Source organism: Leptonychotes weddellii, chromosome 6, assembly GCF_054177405.1.
Source record: "Leptonychotes weddellii isolate Sample4059 chromosome 6, ASM5417740v2, whole genome shotgun sequence".
Lineage (NCBI taxonomy): Eukaryota > Metazoa > Chordata > Mammalia > Carnivora > Phocidae > Leptonychotes > Leptonychotes weddellii.
In genome coordinates this window covers 8,594,663-8,613,009 of record NC_138374.1, presented here as the reverse complement: position 1 = coordinate 8,613,009, position 18,347 = coordinate 8,594,663, and the positions used below count along the sequence as shown (strand labels likewise).

At 52.3% G+C, this 18,347-nt stretch overlaps 1 protein-coding gene across 8 annotated transcripts in view; it reads left to right on the top strand.

The window, feature by feature from the left end:
* TACC2 (transforming acidic coiled-coil containing protein 2) overlaps window positions 1–18,347 on the top strand; it is a 186,046-nt gene that overhangs the window by 54,299 nt on the left and 113,400 nt on the right. For 6 of the 8 annotated variants that reach the window (XM_081823351.1, XM_081823349.1, XM_081823353.1 and 3 more), the window contains exons 5-6: window positions 3,478–8,685; window positions 9,241–9,354. In XM_081823351.1, the coding sequence (XP_081679477.1) occupies window positions 3,478–8,685; window positions 9,241–9,354 (5,322 nt within the window). Of the gene's footprint in view, window positions 1–734; window positions 930–3,477; window positions 8,686–9,240; window positions 9,355–18,347 lie in introns of all 8 variants that reach the window. The other 2 variants (XM_081823350.1, XM_081823348.1) reach the window with 2 other exon arrangements.

Here is an 18,347-nt window from a genome sequence, read left to right as displayed (position 1 = left end):
TCAATATGTGGCAACTCTCCATCCGACGATTCTGCTTTATGGTTTTGTTGGTTCCCTTGAAGCCTGGTAGTTCAGGGGCCATGCTTGTTTTTTCTCAACCAGGCTCCTTCCCCAAACATTCCTGGTTGGCTCAAGTGTACGTCTTCAGAACTGTGCACTTAGGAGCCCATCTGGATGTGATTGTCTCCAGCTAGGGTAGTGGGGAGGGCATCTCTGTTGTCTGCTCAGAACTTTGCTGCAGCAAATCACCTCTCTTCCAGGTTGCTTTACCCTATGCTTCACCCTTTCTTGTGCTGGGGGTGTGTGGTCTGCACCAAGGAGACCGTATCCAGACTCATCCTACAACCTCAACTCAAAGGCAGTGCCCCCTACAGGCTGAAAACCTTCCATTGAGAGTTCTGCGCAGCCAAGCGCACAAGGGCTGGCCTTTGGATTCTGAGCAGCATCTCCATCCCACACATTTTGATACAATCTTGAAGCACAAAAGGACATTATGTAAGCTTCAATTAATGCAGAGCCCTCACGGATCAGTTCTTAGGATTTTTCCTGCCCTTAGGCAAATTTGCTTCTGACAAGTGGCTTTAATCTGGTTTTAAAAATTGCTTTGGATGGGCAATCAAAGAAATTGCTGGTGTTCAGCTTATGCTAAATAAACCAAGCAGGGTTTTTATGTGGGGGGAGAGTCGTGTGCCTCAGACTCGGTGGGAATTTGCTCCTGGTTGTTTTCTGATAAGACCCACAGGTTTTCAAGCTGCCCGAGTTGAGTGAATGTGTCCCCAAATGATAAAGACTTCATTCCGCCTGAAGGGAAGCCCCACAGTCCCCCTAAGCTGGCAGCTCCAGTCTGAGGCAGGGACAAGGAAGTGGTTTTATTTGTCTTCTTACCCGCGTGGAGGGGGCTGTGTTCTGCGCCTCTGGAGCAAGCAGACGTATGTGGGAAGCACTTCATTTCTGAATTATACACCATTAATCTCACTAACTGCTAAGTGCTGTGACCCCGAGTTAATGGGTGGGACGCAAAATGTAAAGTGCTTGTAAAAAGGAAACTGGCCAGCTGCAGAATGCAGAGCGGTTGGTTCCAGAACAATCCAACAGTGCTGTGGCTTGGGAGCCCTCCCGAGCCTGGTGCCACGGCTTTCTGGGTGCAGCCGTCCTTGTGGCCAGCTGAGGATTAAAGGGATTTGTATAACTTCCCCTCTGAGTTTTCTCTTCTTTGCCCTTGTCAGCTCTGCTTGTGGGTCTGAAAATACAAATCTGGTTGAGACAGTAGCCAACTCTTTCTTGGGTCCCTCTTGAATATCTTCTGTGCCTCAGGCACATCATTCGTGTGTCAAATGTGCGGGAACAGGCATTACATGAGGATGTTTGGTGTAGTGATGATGCGCACACACCCCCTCAAAGATGTCCAGTACATTTCATAGGTGAGGGGCTTGGAGAGAGGCTGGAATGGAGGCAGGGTAAGAGACTCCGGGCATAAACCACTGGTTTGTCACAGTTCTGGAGGCTGAGCTCCAACATCGAGGTGCCAGCACATTCCATCTGGTGTGAGCCTGCTTCCTGGTTCATAGACGGATGGTTTTTCGCTGTGTCCTTGCAAGGCAGAAGGGACAGGGGAGCTCTCTGGGGACTCGTTTGTAAGGCCACGAATCCCATGCTTGGGGACTCCATCTTCAAGACCAAGTCACCTCCCCAAAGCCCCACCTCCTAATACCATCCCCTTGGGGATTAGGTTTCAACACATGAATATGAACTGGGGGGACACAAGCGTCCAGTTTCCCTCCTTGGAAGTGTGTATTCTTGGAGGCAGTACGGATTATTTTCCCAAGCTTTCATTTTGGAAAATTTGAAACCTCAAAATGTTGCGAGAAAGTACAATAAGTACCCATATACCCTATTGTGCTGGCACAGTCAGTGTCTGATGAGACCTTTCTTCTTGGCTCGCAGATGTTGGCTTCTTGCTGTGTCCCTCATGGCTTGTTCTCTGTGTGGCACTCCTGGTGTCTCTTCCTCTTCCTATTAGGACACCACTTAGATCGCATTAGGACTCAACTCCTATGACTTTATTTAACCTATTTACCTCCTGAAAGGCCCTATCTCCAAATACAGTCACATTGGGGGTTTGGACTGCAACATACGGATTTTAGGGGGACACAATTCAGTTTCTAAATTTTAACAGGAATGTATTTCACCTTGCCACTGTATGCATCCCTGATAAAGAATGTATATGCATTGCCTTGCATTCAAAAGCTAGAATTTTGGTAGTGAACGTGTAGAGTAGAATCTTTTCTCTGGTCACATTCAGAACACTGTGGGTCTGTGAATAGGTCAATGTATATATATGTAACAGTTGCAAGAAAATCCACAGATTTTCCTTCCTATAATAATTTTATTATTTTTTCCCTAAAATAATGTCAAAGAACATGGTAGAAGCCCTAGAAAAACCATACTTCTGTTAACTTTGTCTTGTGCAATTTCTCTTGGTGCTAAAAGATATATGATCATAACAAGGACATAGAATCACATCTATGTAAAAATAATAAAATTGCATCCTTTAACAAAACGTGCAGAAAAAAAAAGGAAATTCACCAGAACACTTCAAATGGCAAGCATGTGGGAGATGTTTTTTTCTACATTTTCAAAATGTTGTATTGGCCATATATTATTTTAAAATTTAAAAAATGCATTTAATGAAAACTATGCAGAATTGAAAACCCCAGTCCAAATATGGCAGGTGATAAACTATTTTACAGTACCTGGATAGCTGGTTATCTACAGCAAATCCATAATTCTGAGCCACGTTCCCCTAAATTCCCATAGTTTTGCTTTACATGCTGCCCAGCTAGGTAAGTTCAAGTTAAGACAAATACAGGTATGAAGGTAATTCAGCTCCCAAGAATTTTATATATAGGTCCCATGCAGGAATTCCATAGCTAAACAGAATTGATTTTTGGATGACATCCCTCACAGTACCACATGTTGAATTAAAGAATCAAGGGAACTATTCTCAACAATAGCTCTTTATTTCAAAGCATGGCTTTGCCCACTTGTGCCTTTTCCCCAAACATCTAAAGATCCTCATTAAGTACTTAGGACCTCCTTGTAAGTTACACAGAACTGGTTCAAACCCTCTATTATGATTTATACCTATTGAAAACTTTCTGATTTCCCTGCATCTTGGACTACTGTGACTATGTTTTCATATTTCCCTGTTCACAACCGACCATCATGGAAAACTCCAAGCTGAATGTTTGAGATTCCCTGCATTGATTTTGGGAGAAAGTAAGGGCACATGAAGGGTTATGGGAGGGGGAGGATGGGGGGGGCTTGGTCTCTTCATGGAGAGGAATGAGCTGCATGGGGATGCTGTGTTTTGTGGTCTTTGCTGGGGAAAGGGTGGGGGTGATTCTGCCTGTGATGTGGTTCTGGACACACATCCACGAGAATGAATGAAACATCAAATGTTTTCATTGTTGGCAGTGCTGGGCACCGAGGCTCCTGCTCTGCGTCTGAGGGTGCTGCCAGCCTGGATCCGTGCATTGTGTCCCCGGAGGTGACTGAGCCAAGCAAATGCCCACAGGAAGCCAGGGGCCCAGAAGGTTCTCCACTGCCCCGCCCACCAGTGCCCTGGGAGCAGGCGTGCCCCTCCGCCTCCATGCCCTTTGCCCAGGGCCCCCTGGAAGCTTGCCTGGCAAGCCCAGTAGCAACACCTGAAGATTGGCCCCTCATTCAACACCCCAGGAGGGAACCTTCCCCAGATGCCCGTGGGGAGGCCCCCAAAGCGTCTGTCCCTGAAGGGGGCAGTTCTACTCAGTGCAGCGTGGACGCTGTCGTCCCCAGTGCCGGGCACACATTGTCTGCCTCCAGCCGCACTGACCAGTCGCCGGGGGTTTCACCAGCACCTCCCCAAGAGCTGAGGAAAGGACAGCTGTGTGAAAAAGATGGCCAGCCTGGTGATTTCGAGTCCCAAGGGAATGAGGCTGCAGGTGGCCTTCCCCTGGCAGAGTCCAGGCAGGGGGCGGCTCCTGTGCCAGAGGCCCCGCAGGCCCCTGCTGCCGCTCAGCCAGGCAGGGCGAGCTCACCTGGCCTGGAGGAGTGCCCCGCAAAACCTGAGACCCCGACTCCACCAGAGCCAGCCCCCGGAGCCTCAGGCAGAGACGGATGCCAAGTGGAGGTGCCGCCTCAGGCTTTCGCCGCCAGCTCGGGATTCCTCGGGGCCTGCCATGCCACCAGGGGCCCTGCAGGGGCTGCCCAGGAAGCCGACACAAATTCCCAGGAAAGCAGCCAGCAGCAAATGGGAGCCCATCTGACGCACGTCGAGCTGCCCTGGGATTCACAGAGTCCTGGCCCGGCACCCAGGGCCGGGGGCTCTGGGAAGGAGACCGTGGGGGCCGGCGGTGCTCAGGGTCGCTGGCAGGCAGGGGACCCGGGAAGCGAGCCCAGCACAGCTGTCCCTTCCGTAGCAGGCAACCAGCCCGGAGGGGCTTCGCTTGAGAGCACAGAGCCCTCCCCACGAGCCCTGATGGAGGACACACGTCCAGCTTCAGGCTCCACCTTATCACCAGCTGCTCAGGCCTCTGCTGCTGCAGAAGGATCCAGCTGGTTGACCCAGGAGGTGGTTTCCGGGGCTGAGATGCCAGTTCTTACGGATCTGGCCAAAGAGTTAGCAGATGCAGGGTTGGCAGGACGGGAGAAGCTCGCATCTGATCTCAGAAGGGAGGGAGAGGGTCTAGGAGAGAACTGTGCAGAGGGTCCTGCCCCTTTGCCCCAGGACGACAGGGGAGAGGTCTCAATGAGGGACCAGAAAATCCAACAAGGAGTACTGTCCCCTGCCCCAACCAGTGTATCAGATGAAAGGGCCAGAAGCTCACTAGGGTCGAAGGATGAAGCCATGATCCCCGAAAGCCCAGCTGTGGCTGAGGAGAAGAGCAGACTATCGGAGGCAAACTCTAGGGGACAGGAAGAAGTCCCAGAGGCACTTGACAGTAGAGATCCTGAGAAGCCCTGGGGAGAGCAACCTGGGGCCTTAGGCTGCAAGCCCAGCCTGGAGGTGGAAAAAGAGGAGGTTTCAGAGCTAAGCCATGATGTGGACAGCAAAGTGCATTCCGGCACTGACTCAGCACAGCCACCCAGAAAGGAGGGTCCCGGGCACACCGATTGGCCTGGCTCTCCATCAGAAGACACAGTGTGGAGCTCAGTGACCTGTGGGATGATGGGAGAAGCCCATGGGGTCCATGCCTCTGGCTCACTGCACAAGCTCCCCGAGAAGGATCTCGCCCTGCCCCCTGGGCCAGATGGAACTGGTGAACACATTCTTCCCAGAGAAGCTGCCTGGGAGGGGCCAGGATTGCAGACCCAGTGTCCCGACACCCTTCGGGACGCGGGGGGATTAGAAAGAATAGACTATCTTCCTGCTTTAGAAACTGAGAAATCAGGTTTCCTGTCAACTTCCGCGGCAGAGGTCATCCCCAAAGCCCAGGAGGCGGAGAGCCCATCTGACACAAAGATGAGGAGCCGCCCATCTGCGCAGAGGCCCAGCAGCTGTGCCAGGGAGGGCTTGCTGACATCCCCGGGCCAACCTTGTGGGCTGGGGCGTGAGGCAGCTGGTCAGGAAATCCATGCTGATGGGCCATATTCCCCCGAGGGGGAGAATTTGGCAGTGGACTGTGGGCTTACGATGCTCAGCCTGGAGCAAGATCAGCAGGGAAACCCGTCCTGCCTAAGGGAAAACTGGACACAAGTAGCTGCTTCTGAGGGGCCCCCGGTATCTTCTGAGAACCGTCTCCAGCCATTGCAATCAGAACCAGAAGCATCCATGTCTGACATGCTCGGGGAGAAGCCCCAGCAGTGTGAAAATGAGAAAGAGACTTATGCAGGTGGTTTAGGCTTTAAGAACCTAGACACAGATGCTTCTCCAACCCACCTACCTGTGGAACCTCTGGCAGATGTGTGCTTGCCCACTCACGGGAGAGAGGAACAAGCTTCCAGATCAGAACGTCACGGGGAGCTCCCCAAAGGCAGCCTGTCTGATGCGCCCGGTTCGGCTCCCAGGGACGTGGTTCCAGAGAGTCCTGCGACAGAGCAGCCAAAACTGTCAGCAGCAATAGGACCTGAGTTGTCTGCGCAAGGGCAGAATGAGCAAGAGGGAGAATGCAGTGACAGCCTGCCTTCCAGAGTCTTGCCGCCTGCAGCAGAGGCCTCAAAAGACTCTCCTCTTGCAGGTCACTTGGGCAGAGAGGAGAGTTGCTGTGCACAGCAGGGGCCCAACAAGTCCCAGCAGGAACTGGCAGATGGGTCGCGAGCCAGCAGCCAGCATGAAGAAGCATGTCTCAGGGATGCAGAACTTTCTGAAGCAGCTGACGCTCAGCCCCCGCTCCAGGGGTTGGGTAAGACAGAGAAGGCAAGTGGGAACACAGTGGGGACCCCACCTTGTCGGCCTGACTCAGTCGCTCTCCTGGATGCGGCTCACGGCCCGCCAGGCCCGGCGCCCGCCAGCCTTAGAGGCACACCCAGCCAGGATGCCCCAGACAGAGAGGCGTATGGGGAGACGCAGGGAGGCAGGCAGCAACCTGTGCCGGCCCCACAGAAGGACATGGAGCACCCCACCGCCTCGGATGCGGAGGCCCCAAGGCTCCTTGGAAGTTTCGCAGCGGCAGAGGATCGAGGTGCAGATGGTGGGGCTGCCGAGACTGCTGGGAATGCTGAGGAAGGGGACCTGGGGGTGCAGCGGGCTCTGGAGGGGCCCGCAGAAGCTTCTCTGAGTGGTGGCTCCCTTCAGACTGAGCAGCACGCCTCCCCTGAGAAGGAAGCTTCTACCTTTGCCCGGGGTGAGCCAAGCCAAGCAGAGCAGCTTTCGGCTGGCGGCCAGGGGGCCTTGTTACCAGCCGGAGAGCTGGGGGGGATTCCCAGGAGCAAGGTGGATATTCCTGCAGCCCAGGCTGTCCCCAACCCAAAGAAACCCCTGCCACCTGGGCCACCAGAAGAGGCTACTCCAGACACTCCTTACCTGCATATCGATGGTGCTGCCGGGAAGGGGGCAGGCCCTTGTCCCATAGAAGAGCCCCTGCCGGCCTTGGAAAATACCACCTCCATGAAGCTTTCCGCTGGCCTGCTTGCCCCTCTCTCACAACCAGGGGCGGCCAGCGGGGAGGTCTCTGTGGTGCAAGCAAGCAGTGGAAGCCCCAGAGCTGGAAACGCTGAGGGACCCGCGGACTCCATCCCCTACCTGGACAGGGCGCTGCTTCTGACCAAGAGTAAGCAGATGACAGGGGAGGAGGAGGAGGAGGAGGCCAGAGCTCCTGGTGCAGACCCGGAGCCCGGTGGGCCACCAGCGCGCCCCGCCAGCGAGGAAAGCATGGCAGGTGAAGCAGCAAAGGAGCCAGAGGGCTTCAGGGAGAGGATGATAGAGCCTTCCAAGGATCCGAGGAGGGGCGCCTCGGGTGGTGTGGACGCAAGCTCCAAGCAGATGGGCATGATCACTGGGTTCCCTGACTTCAGGGAGCACATCACCAAGATCTTTGAGAAGTCTGTGTTCAGAGCCCTGACCGCTGATCGGCCCCAGAGTGCGGCGGGAGCCGAGGGGAGTGTGAGGGGCAAGGACCTCGTGGGGCCACACCCAGAGAAGCCTCCAGATGGGGCTCAAGGAGTGGCCATCGCCCCTCTCCCCGACCTTCCTGCTGGACTCGGGGTGGATGCAAAGGAGAAGAAGCAAGAGTTGCCTACAGAGGCTGAGCTCCCCTGTCTGGTTCCCCAGGATCCCGCTCCAGGAAGGCCGCCGGGTCTGGCGGCACCAGCCGCAGAGCCAAACCTGCCAGGTGCTGGCGTGGGGAAGGAGATGACCGGTGTCCCACAGACTGCGCAGGAGAGTGAGAAGCCAGAGGGGGCTGGGGAGGCCGGGCTGGGGCTTGGAGGCCAGGCCCCCTCACAGCAGGGCGGGGGCCAGCAGGAACTAGCCTTGGGTCCTTCCCTGCCCGCAGCTGTTCTGGAGACTCCCGTGGAAAAAGCTGCGGGCTTCCAGGTGGATCCCCAGAGCCACCGAGAAGGGGCCTCGGTTCCAGAAGACAGAATTGCTCCTGGGATATACCCCCAGGAGACATCCACTGGCGACAGTCAACCCAGAGAGGATGGTGCCTGGGGCTTTGCTCACACAGGGGGTCCGAGTGACATGCCAGTGTCCACCTCTGCCCTGACAGCATCTTCTCCCCATGGGGGTGTTGCGACTGTGGCCGAGGCCATCCGTGAGCCCTGGACCCCCGACACCGTCGGGGGGGAGCAGAGGTGTGGAGGTGGAGCTCCTGAGCTACAGGCTGAGCCAGCAGGAGCCACTCCCATAGAGCCCGGCTCGGTGGCAGGAGCTGCTGGGGAAGCGGAGGGTGACGTCACCTCGAGCACAGCTGAGACCGGGGCGCGTGTGGCTGGTGACCCGCCCGAGACAGGTACTACGAGGATGTTCTCTGGTGCTGCTCATGGGGACGCAGGCTGCTCTGCTGGGGCCCCAGGCACGGAGGATGCAGCCACTCTGCGAGGGGCCAGCCCGGCCATGCACCTGCTGGCTGAGGAGCAGCCCAGGCCTGAGCCCCCCACTCCTGCTGGGGGCGGGAAGCTGCGAGTCTCTTCACCTCCGGAACCTGACGAGCTTCGGGACCCGAAGCCCCAAACCCTGGCTCTGGGAGTGCTCCACCCTGAAAGGTACAGAAAAGAACAAACTCCCAGGGGGACGTGGGGCCAATGTCAAAAGGTTTTTAAGAGTCAAATAGACGGGTGGTTTTTAAAAAAGCTAGGTTTTCTATGCCTAAATGTTTAAATTTACCTGCTTGCAACCTCTGGATGTGCTAAGATTCTGAAAAAGGTGAGAGGAATGGGTGGAAGTTGGGAGCTGTTTGTTGGACACTAACAGAGTCCTGTTCGCTCTCTGTGTTCTTCAATTCATTTCACTCAAAGTGTCTGAAAAGCGTGAAATGTCTACTGGCTGGCCACGCTCTTGGGTCATAGGTTAGAGTCAATCATATGTTTTTTCCGGAGCCTAAATACCTTTGCTTTTGAATCTGGATTTATTTATACAGAGAGGCCTAAACGATCCAAAAGCATCTCAAAACCATTGACTGCTGGAAGCTGATTTTTTTTTTCCCTAGGGATTTTGGGGTAGTACCCGCTTAAAGCTTGAATTGGGAAATGGACTTTTTCAGTCACATGTGGAGAGAAATACCCTTCTTACCATCTATTGCTTTCTTTATATTGTCCCAGAAGAAGCTCTGGGCCTGGCCCATCCACCTTACCTTCAGTTCCTGAGAAGGATGCTCCAGATGCCCCAGGCGAGGTCACCTCAGATGAGGCCAGAAGTGCGGGAGGAGCAGAAAGGTCAGTGAAAAGGTGTCAGCCTTTGGAGAACCATGAGGACTTCTTCGGCAGAGACACACTGGATGTTTTGCAGAGGAGAGTTCTGTTCACACACGAGTCCTTATATAAGCAAGAAGCAAACAGCCTTTCCCATTCTTTATACAGGTAAAGCAGTGCCCGAGATGACGGAGAGCTCCACTTGTATACACGGGATGGAGTGAATTTCACATGGGAGCTTACTACCTTAAAAAAAACCAAAGAGCTTTATTGAGATGTAATTCACATGCCATACAGTTTGTTCATTTAAACTGTACAATTTGGTGGCTTCACAGAGTTGTGCAAGCATCACTACAATCAACTTTAGAACATTGTCATCCCCCCCAAAGAAACCCTGCACCCCTTGGATATCACATCCCAACCCCCAGCCCTAGACAAGCACTAATTTGAGGCAAATGGGTTCAACACTGATTTAATCTCTGAAGCAGGAGTGTCTACTCACCAACCCCCGTCATACTCCATAGAGATCTCAAGATTAGGGGACAAATGACAGATGTAACTGTGAATCCTGGACGCTCACACTTGTATGAAGTGTGCCTGCTGGTTCTTTCCTGAGTGAAATGCCACCTAGGATTGTAGAAAAGCAGCTGCTCAGAAGGTTCATCCTTCTGGGGAAATGGAGGTATTGTGAACATCCTTAGACCTCTGGCTGTTCCAGGGCTGTGTGTGTGTATGTGTGTGTGTGTGTGTGTGTGTGTGTAGCAGGGTTGGACTTTAAATCAGTACCTGTGACAGCCCAGTGTATCCTCCCAAACAGCTGCAGGCATTTTAGGAAGGATTTGATTAATATTTTGCACACGCGGAAAGAATGTACGATCACCTGTTTTTCGAGTCTGAGCACTCCCCCCGACACCCAGCTGCCTTCCTGCCCTTACAAGGGCGCCTCTTGTAACTCTGGCCGGCGAGATTCAGGCGCGTGCTGCCCAGGCAGATGCAGGTGTACGCGGCAGGGGGCACTTGTCTCTGCGGCTGATGTAGCACTTAAGTCCTCCCGTGGCCCTTGCTGGTATGTCTGTTTGACAGTCCCAGTTCAAGCAGGAAAAATATCTAACCAGGAAAATCCTCTCCCTCCCCACCGATGAGATATTAGCACCTTTTGCAAAGTCCCTGGAGGTTTTACCCCCTTCTTGGAGAAGTTGGGGCCAGACGAATAGTAAGTAGTTCAATAAATAGTTCATGGCTTATCGTTCTAAGCACTTAAACATTTTAAATCATAATTTCTAAATTAATATTAGAACATCTGTAAGGAATAGAAAAGTAGAAGGAATAAGAGAAAAGGCCACAACCTCACCACCTAATGATTGCTGGTATTTATTATGTTATGTATTTTCACCCACCGTTTTCTCTCTTTAAATACCTGTAGAGTGCTTTTCCCCTCTGCCATCAAAACTCTGCAAGCGTGTCTTAGTGGCTGAAGGTGTGTGACTTAGCACAGTTGACTGAGCCGCAGACATTTCAGTGATGAGCAGTGTTTCTGTTCCCTTTGCCCTGATGGAGGGTCCGCCGGGGGGTACACTCTTAGACTCTCTGAGATGTACCATCTGATTTGGCAGCCGCTTGTCACCTGTGAGTGGAGGTGGGCTGTGAGTATAAAATACATACCAGGTGGTGAAGATTTAGTATAAAAAAAAGAATATAAAACACATGATTCATAATTTTTAGGTTGGTATATGTTAACATAATATTTCGGATGTATTGGGTGAGAATATATTATTAAATTTCATTTCATGTATTTTTTTTAAAGATTTTATTTATTTATTTATTTGAGAGAGAGAGCAGCGAGAGAGGGAACACAAGCAGGGGGAGTGGGAGAGGCAGAAGCAGGCTCCCCGCTGAGCAGAAAGCCCAGTGCAGGGCTCGATCCCAGGACCCTGGGATCATGACCTGAGCCGAAGGCAGACGCTTAATGACTGGGCCACCCAGGCGCCCCTCATTTTTCATGTGTTTCTTTTCCCTATTTCTTTTTTTTTTTTTTAAAGATTTTATTTATTTATTTGACAGAGAGAGACCAGCGAGAGAGGGAACACAGGGGGAGAGTGGGGGAGAGGGAGAGGCAGGCTCCCCGCAGAGCAGGGAGCCCAATGTGGGGCTAGATCCCAGGACCCTGGGATCATGACCTGAGCCGAAGGCAGACGCTTAACGACTGAGCCACCCAGGCGCCCCTCTTTTCCCTATTTCTAATGTGGCTACGAAAACTTATAAAATTACATATGTGACTTTTGCATTCTTGGCTTCCATGTGTGACTCAGAGTCTACTTCTGGTTAGATCATTTGGCTCTAGAACGTGCACTGCCCTGGTCCTTGATGGAGGACGGCTGGCTTTTCCTGTCCTTTGGGTTCTTGGGGAAAACACCTGCCTCCGTCTCATTGGCTGAGGATTTTCAGAAAGAATTCTGAATGGACCCTCCGCTCCAGCCTGCCAAGTGGGGTGACCTCTGGCTCCCCTCCCTCGAGGGGAATTATGGGGGCAGCAACATCCGGGCAAAGAGGTGGCCACAGATTCCAACTTAGGCTCAGTAGACCATCGGAGGTCTCCCGGAAGATAGAGACCAGCTCTTTTCAACAGAAATAGGACACGAGGGGCGCCTGGGTGGCTCAGTCGATTAAGCGGCTGCCTTCGGCTCAGGTCATGATCCTGGAGTCCCGGGATTGAGTCCCGCATCGGGCTCCCTGCTCAGCAGGGAGTCTGCTTCTCCCTCTGACCCTCCCCCTCTCATGCTCTCTCTCTCTCTATCTCATTCTCTCTCTCTCAAATAAATAAAAATAAAATCTTAAAAAAAAAAAAAAAGAAATAGGACACGAGCCACAAATGTAATCTTAAATTTACTACAAGCCACATTCGAAACTAAACAGAAACAGGTAACATTAATTTCAATAAGATATTTTATTTAACCCAATATATCACAAATATTATCATTTTAACAAGTAATTGATATAAAGATGATTAATTTGAAATTCTACATTCTCGTTTTCATACTAAGTCTTTGAAAGTGGTGTGTATTTTGTAGCCACGGTGCTTGATTTGGACCAGCCACATTCCAAGGATTTGAGAGCCACATGTGGTGAGGGGCTGCCCTGTTGGACACCACGGCCCCTCCCAGAGCTCTGACACCTGTCAACAATGCCCCAGAAGCCCAAACCTTCCCACAGGGACCCCAAATCCCCACATCTCTCTGCCCAGCACCCTCATTCCTACAAGTTTAACACAAACGTTGGAAACACTTCTTTGCCTTGAGGAGGAGGAGGCTCAGTATGTCTGGTGAATCCTTTGGCCACAAGGGAGCCGTGCCGTGGACCGGGATGGGCCTCAGAGAGAGTCCAGCCCAGGCCGTGGGGCGCACATGCTGCGAAGAGCAGCTGTTGTCCCGGAAGGTGAAACTCAGCAGCGGCCTGGGGTAGGTTGGGAGGCCACACAACGGGCAGACGCTGCCAGGAGCTGGATGGGGATGAAGTTCGAAGCAGGGGCCCCAAATTCACACCCCAGCTCTGCCCTTTAGTTACATCCATAACCTCAGTTTTCCCATCTGTAGAATGGGGAGGACATCGGTGCCTGCCTCATGGAGTTGCTGTGAGGGCTGAGATCATGGGTTTGAGCACAATTCGGGCACATTCTGGTGCTTCCTGGCTGTTCCCGAGTGCCTTTCTGTGGTGTGGCCTTTTCTTGTGCGGTGACCTGAATGGCCACCATTTCTCCTCATGTGGAGACTGTTCTCCTCAGGGTGAGGTTCCCACCTGGCTGTCTTCCCTTTCTAGTACTGAATTCTTTGTCTGCGGAAATATCTTAATGGCTGAGGAGAGTGAATTCTTTCTTACCCCTCCTGGATAGCCCACAGTGATCTGCTTCAACTTGGAAGTTTGTGAGATTGCATTTCATTGTAAGACCTTATGAATATCTTCCTTTGTGTACCATACTGTACCATATTCCAACAACAAAAAAGTAATGTTTTGAGTTGCCCAGGGAAGAGCAAAGCAAATCAAAACCAACTTTTCTAGTCTCTTCTTGGTTATCAGGTGACGTGCTTCTGTTGAATTTGTTGAATTTTGAAGATTCTATTGACCTGAATAGAGCTGATAACCACGGATCAGTTTCAGTATCTTAGAAGTGTCTCTTTTCTACCTCGGTGACAGGATAGTTTGGGAACCCAATCTCATATACGCGTAGATGTCAGGGGCACAAGTATGTTTACTGCTTTATTTCCCCAATTTTGAAGCCCAGTTGGCACTTCCGGTGGATACACTTTGGGTATCCTGTGGCTTTACGTCACCCCACACCCGAGGGATGTGTGTGCACCCAGTTCTGAGAAGCAGGTGTTGATTTCTACCATCGTGTGGCCTCTGCCTCTGAAAAAGCCGACAGCCTTACTTTATTTTTAGATTGTTCTACAGAAAGTACTTGAATAGATTTCAACTTTGTACACATATGACTCTCTTCCTTGTGGACGGAAAATCTAGAATTGAGCATTCTGACACACCACGGATGGTTAGGTCTGTAGTGCTGGGCCTGTCCTGGATATCCCCAAGCTTGCTTTTGCTGAGTATTTATTTACAGTGGTCTTTTTCTTTTCCATTTGGAGAAATGGTTGGAAAGTTATCCTTTCCAATTATTAGTGCATTTTGAGAGAATTAAATTATTCCCAGATGCTCAGGGTCCTAGCGCAGACCTAGGCTAAACCATGAAGAGCAGTTGGGTTGAAAAGTTGAAGGAGGTCGGCGGCGGGGGAAACAGAGAGAGACGATGGGCATCATGCCGAGGAAGTCCCAGCCGGGCCTGAGAGCCACGTTGGAGCCGCTTCTCACCCTTCCTCCCACGCTCGCTCCCCACTTGCTCTCCACTTCTTCCTGCTCTCTCCTCCTCCTTCTAAAATTACAGCTGTGACACCGTGTTTTCGAGTTTAAGAATAAGGTTTTGAGGATGGCTAGAGCTGTGTAAATTAAGGAAAAGAAAAAAAAAAAAGGATTCAAGCATCATTCTCTTAGTAGATAAAACCAGGACAACAGATCCCCCTCTCCACCGAGATCCTTCTGGGTCTGCGTTTATGTTAGTTTGGTTCTATTATTTTAAACTTCTTTTTGAGATGTGTTGGGCTGTGGCAGAGCCCGACAGAGCTCAGGTACCCCTACGCCTTGGAGCGATGTTCTTCCCAAACGGGAGACAGTAGAGTAACACAGACCCATTCATATCCCAGCGGCCTCGTACCGGCTGAGCGGCCTTGGATGAGCTGCTTCGCTCTTCAGTCTCCTCATACCTATAAAATGGGAAAATCCAAAAAACAAAAAAACACTTCTCTGTTAGGGTTGGAGTTAGGGTACGCTTGGAATATTTCCAAAGCATCCGCTATAATGCTTGGTATATGGTCGGTGTGTAATAAAAATGGCATCTTCTATTCTAATTGTAAATGTATTTATCCAGAAGCATCCTGGCAATTAAGCAAAGGGAGAATATGGCCACGGTCCCTAAATGAAATAGAGCCCCTGCAGGAACAGGGAGACTGCCACCTGGGAAGAGTCGTTTCCAGCTGTTGGGCCGGTCAGCACCTGCACACGTCACGTGTAACCTCGCTCGGCTCACAAGGAGCTTGTTACCGGGCTCAAAGGTCAGAACTGAAGGCTCTACCAGTGACGTGGATTTATAGTGTTACCAACAGCTTCAATCATTGTGAGCCGTCATGTATAAAAGTCAAAGGACCTTTTAAAATGAAGCCTTGATGTGCGGAGGCTTTTGTGTTCCGTAATTAAAATGCGTTTTCTTGGAGGTGATGCTGTCCTTTGGAAACGCGCCAGGTCACTTTGGAAAGCTGGCTTCCAGGGCGCGCGCACGAAGGGTGGCGGGGGGCTGGATTTCCTAACGTGGCTTCTGGCTCTTCTGGGTTTCTGAGCCCCTCTGCCCTGTGGCCTCCGTCACGCGGCACGTGGACCCAAGGTGGGGAGGAGCCGTTCGCTGCCTCCTGAAAAACCAGGGCCAGTTTCAGAGCTGGGTGGTGATTTTCCAAATGAAATGTGTCCACGCTGACCCGGCTGTTCTTCCCGGAACCTCTCATTACGGCCGCTGGCCGAAGCCCTACAGCATGGACCTGGATGCAGCAGGGTTTGAGAAATGGGTATTTTCGACTCTGGCTGATGATTGCAGGAAGGAAACTCAGGGGTCATTCTCGTTGAGGCTCAGAATAGGAAAGGGACAGGAAGCTAAATGGCAGGGACCTAGTACCAGATTCTGGGCCCTGATGGCCTCTGGTGGCATATTTCCCCCTTGATGCCTGACCTGAGCCAACCCTTCCACTGTCCTAGCCAGGCCAGCCGCCCCAAATCTGCTTCTAGGCTCTTGAGGGAAGAATTCTTAGTTCTGGGGTAGAGCAAGCACAGGCCTCGAAGTTGACAGACCTCAAGTTCCAGCTCAAGGTCTAGCTCTGTGACCTTGGGGGCGTCACCCTCCAAACCTGCTTACTCACCTGTAGGACAGGGGTGCATCACACTCCCAGCTAGGGATCCAGTTAGGATTCAATGAGCCACTTTGTTTGGAATGCCTGACACAAAACAAGAACTCTGTACGAGTCTCCTTTCACTTATCCTTCCTCTGGGCCAAAGTACTTCTGCACCCAGCACCTTCTTTCTCTCTCCGAGAAATCCAGCCCCTCGGTAGGTGCTGTTCGGGGACCCCTTTAGCAGAGGAGGAAGGGGAGGCTCAGGCATGTGGCGTGGCTTGCTCAAGGGCAGAGAGCTCATAAGAGCTGGAGCTGGGGCTAGAACCTGTCTTCTGGAAGGTGTTTCACACCTCAGCTTAGACCCCTGATCATTAACTCATCAGCCAGGTGGAGTCTTGGAGAGGTTACTCTCTACGACAGCGCTGTCCACTAGAACTTTCTACAGTAATAGAAAGGTTCTCTATCTCTTCTATCCGGCATGGCTGACACTCGCCGCATGTGGCTACGGAGCACCTGAAATGGGGGCCCTTGAAAATCAAGGGTCCATTTCAGGGCGAAGTGGACTCAGGGCCACTGAGGAGCTGAACTGTGAATTGTACTGAACTTTGATTATTTAAAATTGAAGCTGGCCTAGCCACACGGGGCTAGTGGCTTCTGCAGGGGACAGCCCAACTCGAAGACATAGATTCTTCGTGTATCCAAGCGAGATGAATCATCACCATCAGAGGCGGTGTGGATTCCAGGAGGTTCTATGTGTGTGCAGTCCTGACGGGGCTAGGGTGCCCGGGGGTGGTGAGTGAGGGTTGGCTTCCCCCTTGGCTCTGCAAGTGGCAAGGCCAGGTAGCTCTGTGTCCAGAGTAGAGACTGGGGCATAGTCACAGCACGACTGCCCAGCAACACTGATCAGCAGGAGGCATCTCTAGCCCTTGAGCCAAGGAGGTTTACCCCCGTGGGCCAGCCAGAGGCCCTGGCTTAGCCAGCGTAACCTCACGCCCAGGCCTGGTGTGGAGGCCTCAGGGAATCCAATCAACTGGCTCTAAACAGTGGCGCTTACTCTAGAACCCTCCCTGCCCACGCCTCCACACTGGCCACACCTGTGTGGGAGCAGAAATGGGTTCAGGGCAGAGACTGGCCTTCCACTTGCCCTCCCTGCACTGTTCTTGTCCTGAGAAACTGGCAGGGTGGGAGACGCTGCCCAGGGCCGTGCGGGGTCGGCAGGCCCCAGCTAACTGCAGCTCAGCCTCCCTCCCCTTTCTTCTCAGGGCTTTTTAAGTCCTTAAGTATTTTAGCAGCCTGCCGATTCAGACATTGACTGTGAAAGTGTTTCTGTTTCCAGGGAAGGGGCTGACATAGGTCTGAGTACTGATACTCTTACTGCCCTTTGCTTTTGCAAAATGCGCAGAGTGTGTTTGGGAATAGAAACCTCAGGGGAGGGGTGCGTCTGTGCCCTGGGAGTGGGGAGAGACCCCAGTGCACGGTGGACTTGTGTCAGCGGTGAGGTCTCAGCCCAGGAGCCCCCGCCCTGGGGAGGCAGGGACGCTGGGCACCCGCCACCGCCCCATGTCAGCCAGGAGGGCCAGAGGAGGAGGGACCAGAAGTGAGGCTGAGGAGAAAAGCAGACCGGAGGGAGGGGGGCACGTTAGGCCACCTGAGTTCAAATCCAGATCTTCACTTTCAGGTGACTGCTCCAAGCCTCGGCTTCTTCATAGGTACATGGGGCTGCCAATGTCTCTGGGGAGTTAGAGGGGTGTTTATTTTTTATTATTTTTAAAAATTTATTTATTTGAAAGAGAGAGAGAGACAGAGACAGAGCACGAGCAGGGCGGAGGGGTAGAGGGAAAAGTAGACTGGAAACTGAGCAGGTAGCCCAAATCGGGACTCGATCCCAGGACCCCGGGATCGTGACCTGAGCCGAAGGCAGTCACTCACAGACTCAGCCACCCAGGCGCCCTAAATGGAGATGATAGGAGGCAAGACAGAGAATACTCTGCACAAAGCCAGCTTTCTTTTTTCTTTTTTAAAGATGTATTTATTTATTTTGAGAGAGAGCTAGCGAGAGCATGCAGGAGGGTGGGCTAGAGGGAGAGGGAGGGGGAGAAAGAGTCCCAAGCAGACTCTACACTGAGTGCGGAGCCTGACACGGGGCTTGATCTCATGTTCCCGAGATCATGACCTGAGCAGAAACCAGGAGTCCATGGCTTAGCTGACTGAGCCCCCCAGGCGCCCTGAGCCAGCTTTCAGCAGCTGGTAGCTGTGACTACTACAGAGCTGGGCCCGTCAGCTCTTAGAGAGCCCACGAACAAGGTCCCTGAGCAGCGCGGAACCCTGCAGGCAGCTGCCTCCCCACACCTGGCTCAGCAGTTACCAGCAAACACACCCAGACTGGGTGCTTAGAAGGGAAGCCACGGTCTCTTCGCCACTGGGAGGAGTGTTGGAGTAAATTGATAGGTGGGTTGACCCACTGCAGGTAATGCATGGGGTTTGGTGACTCCTAGCTCAGTGCTCACACTCCCGAGGGATCAGGTTGTTCACCAGCTC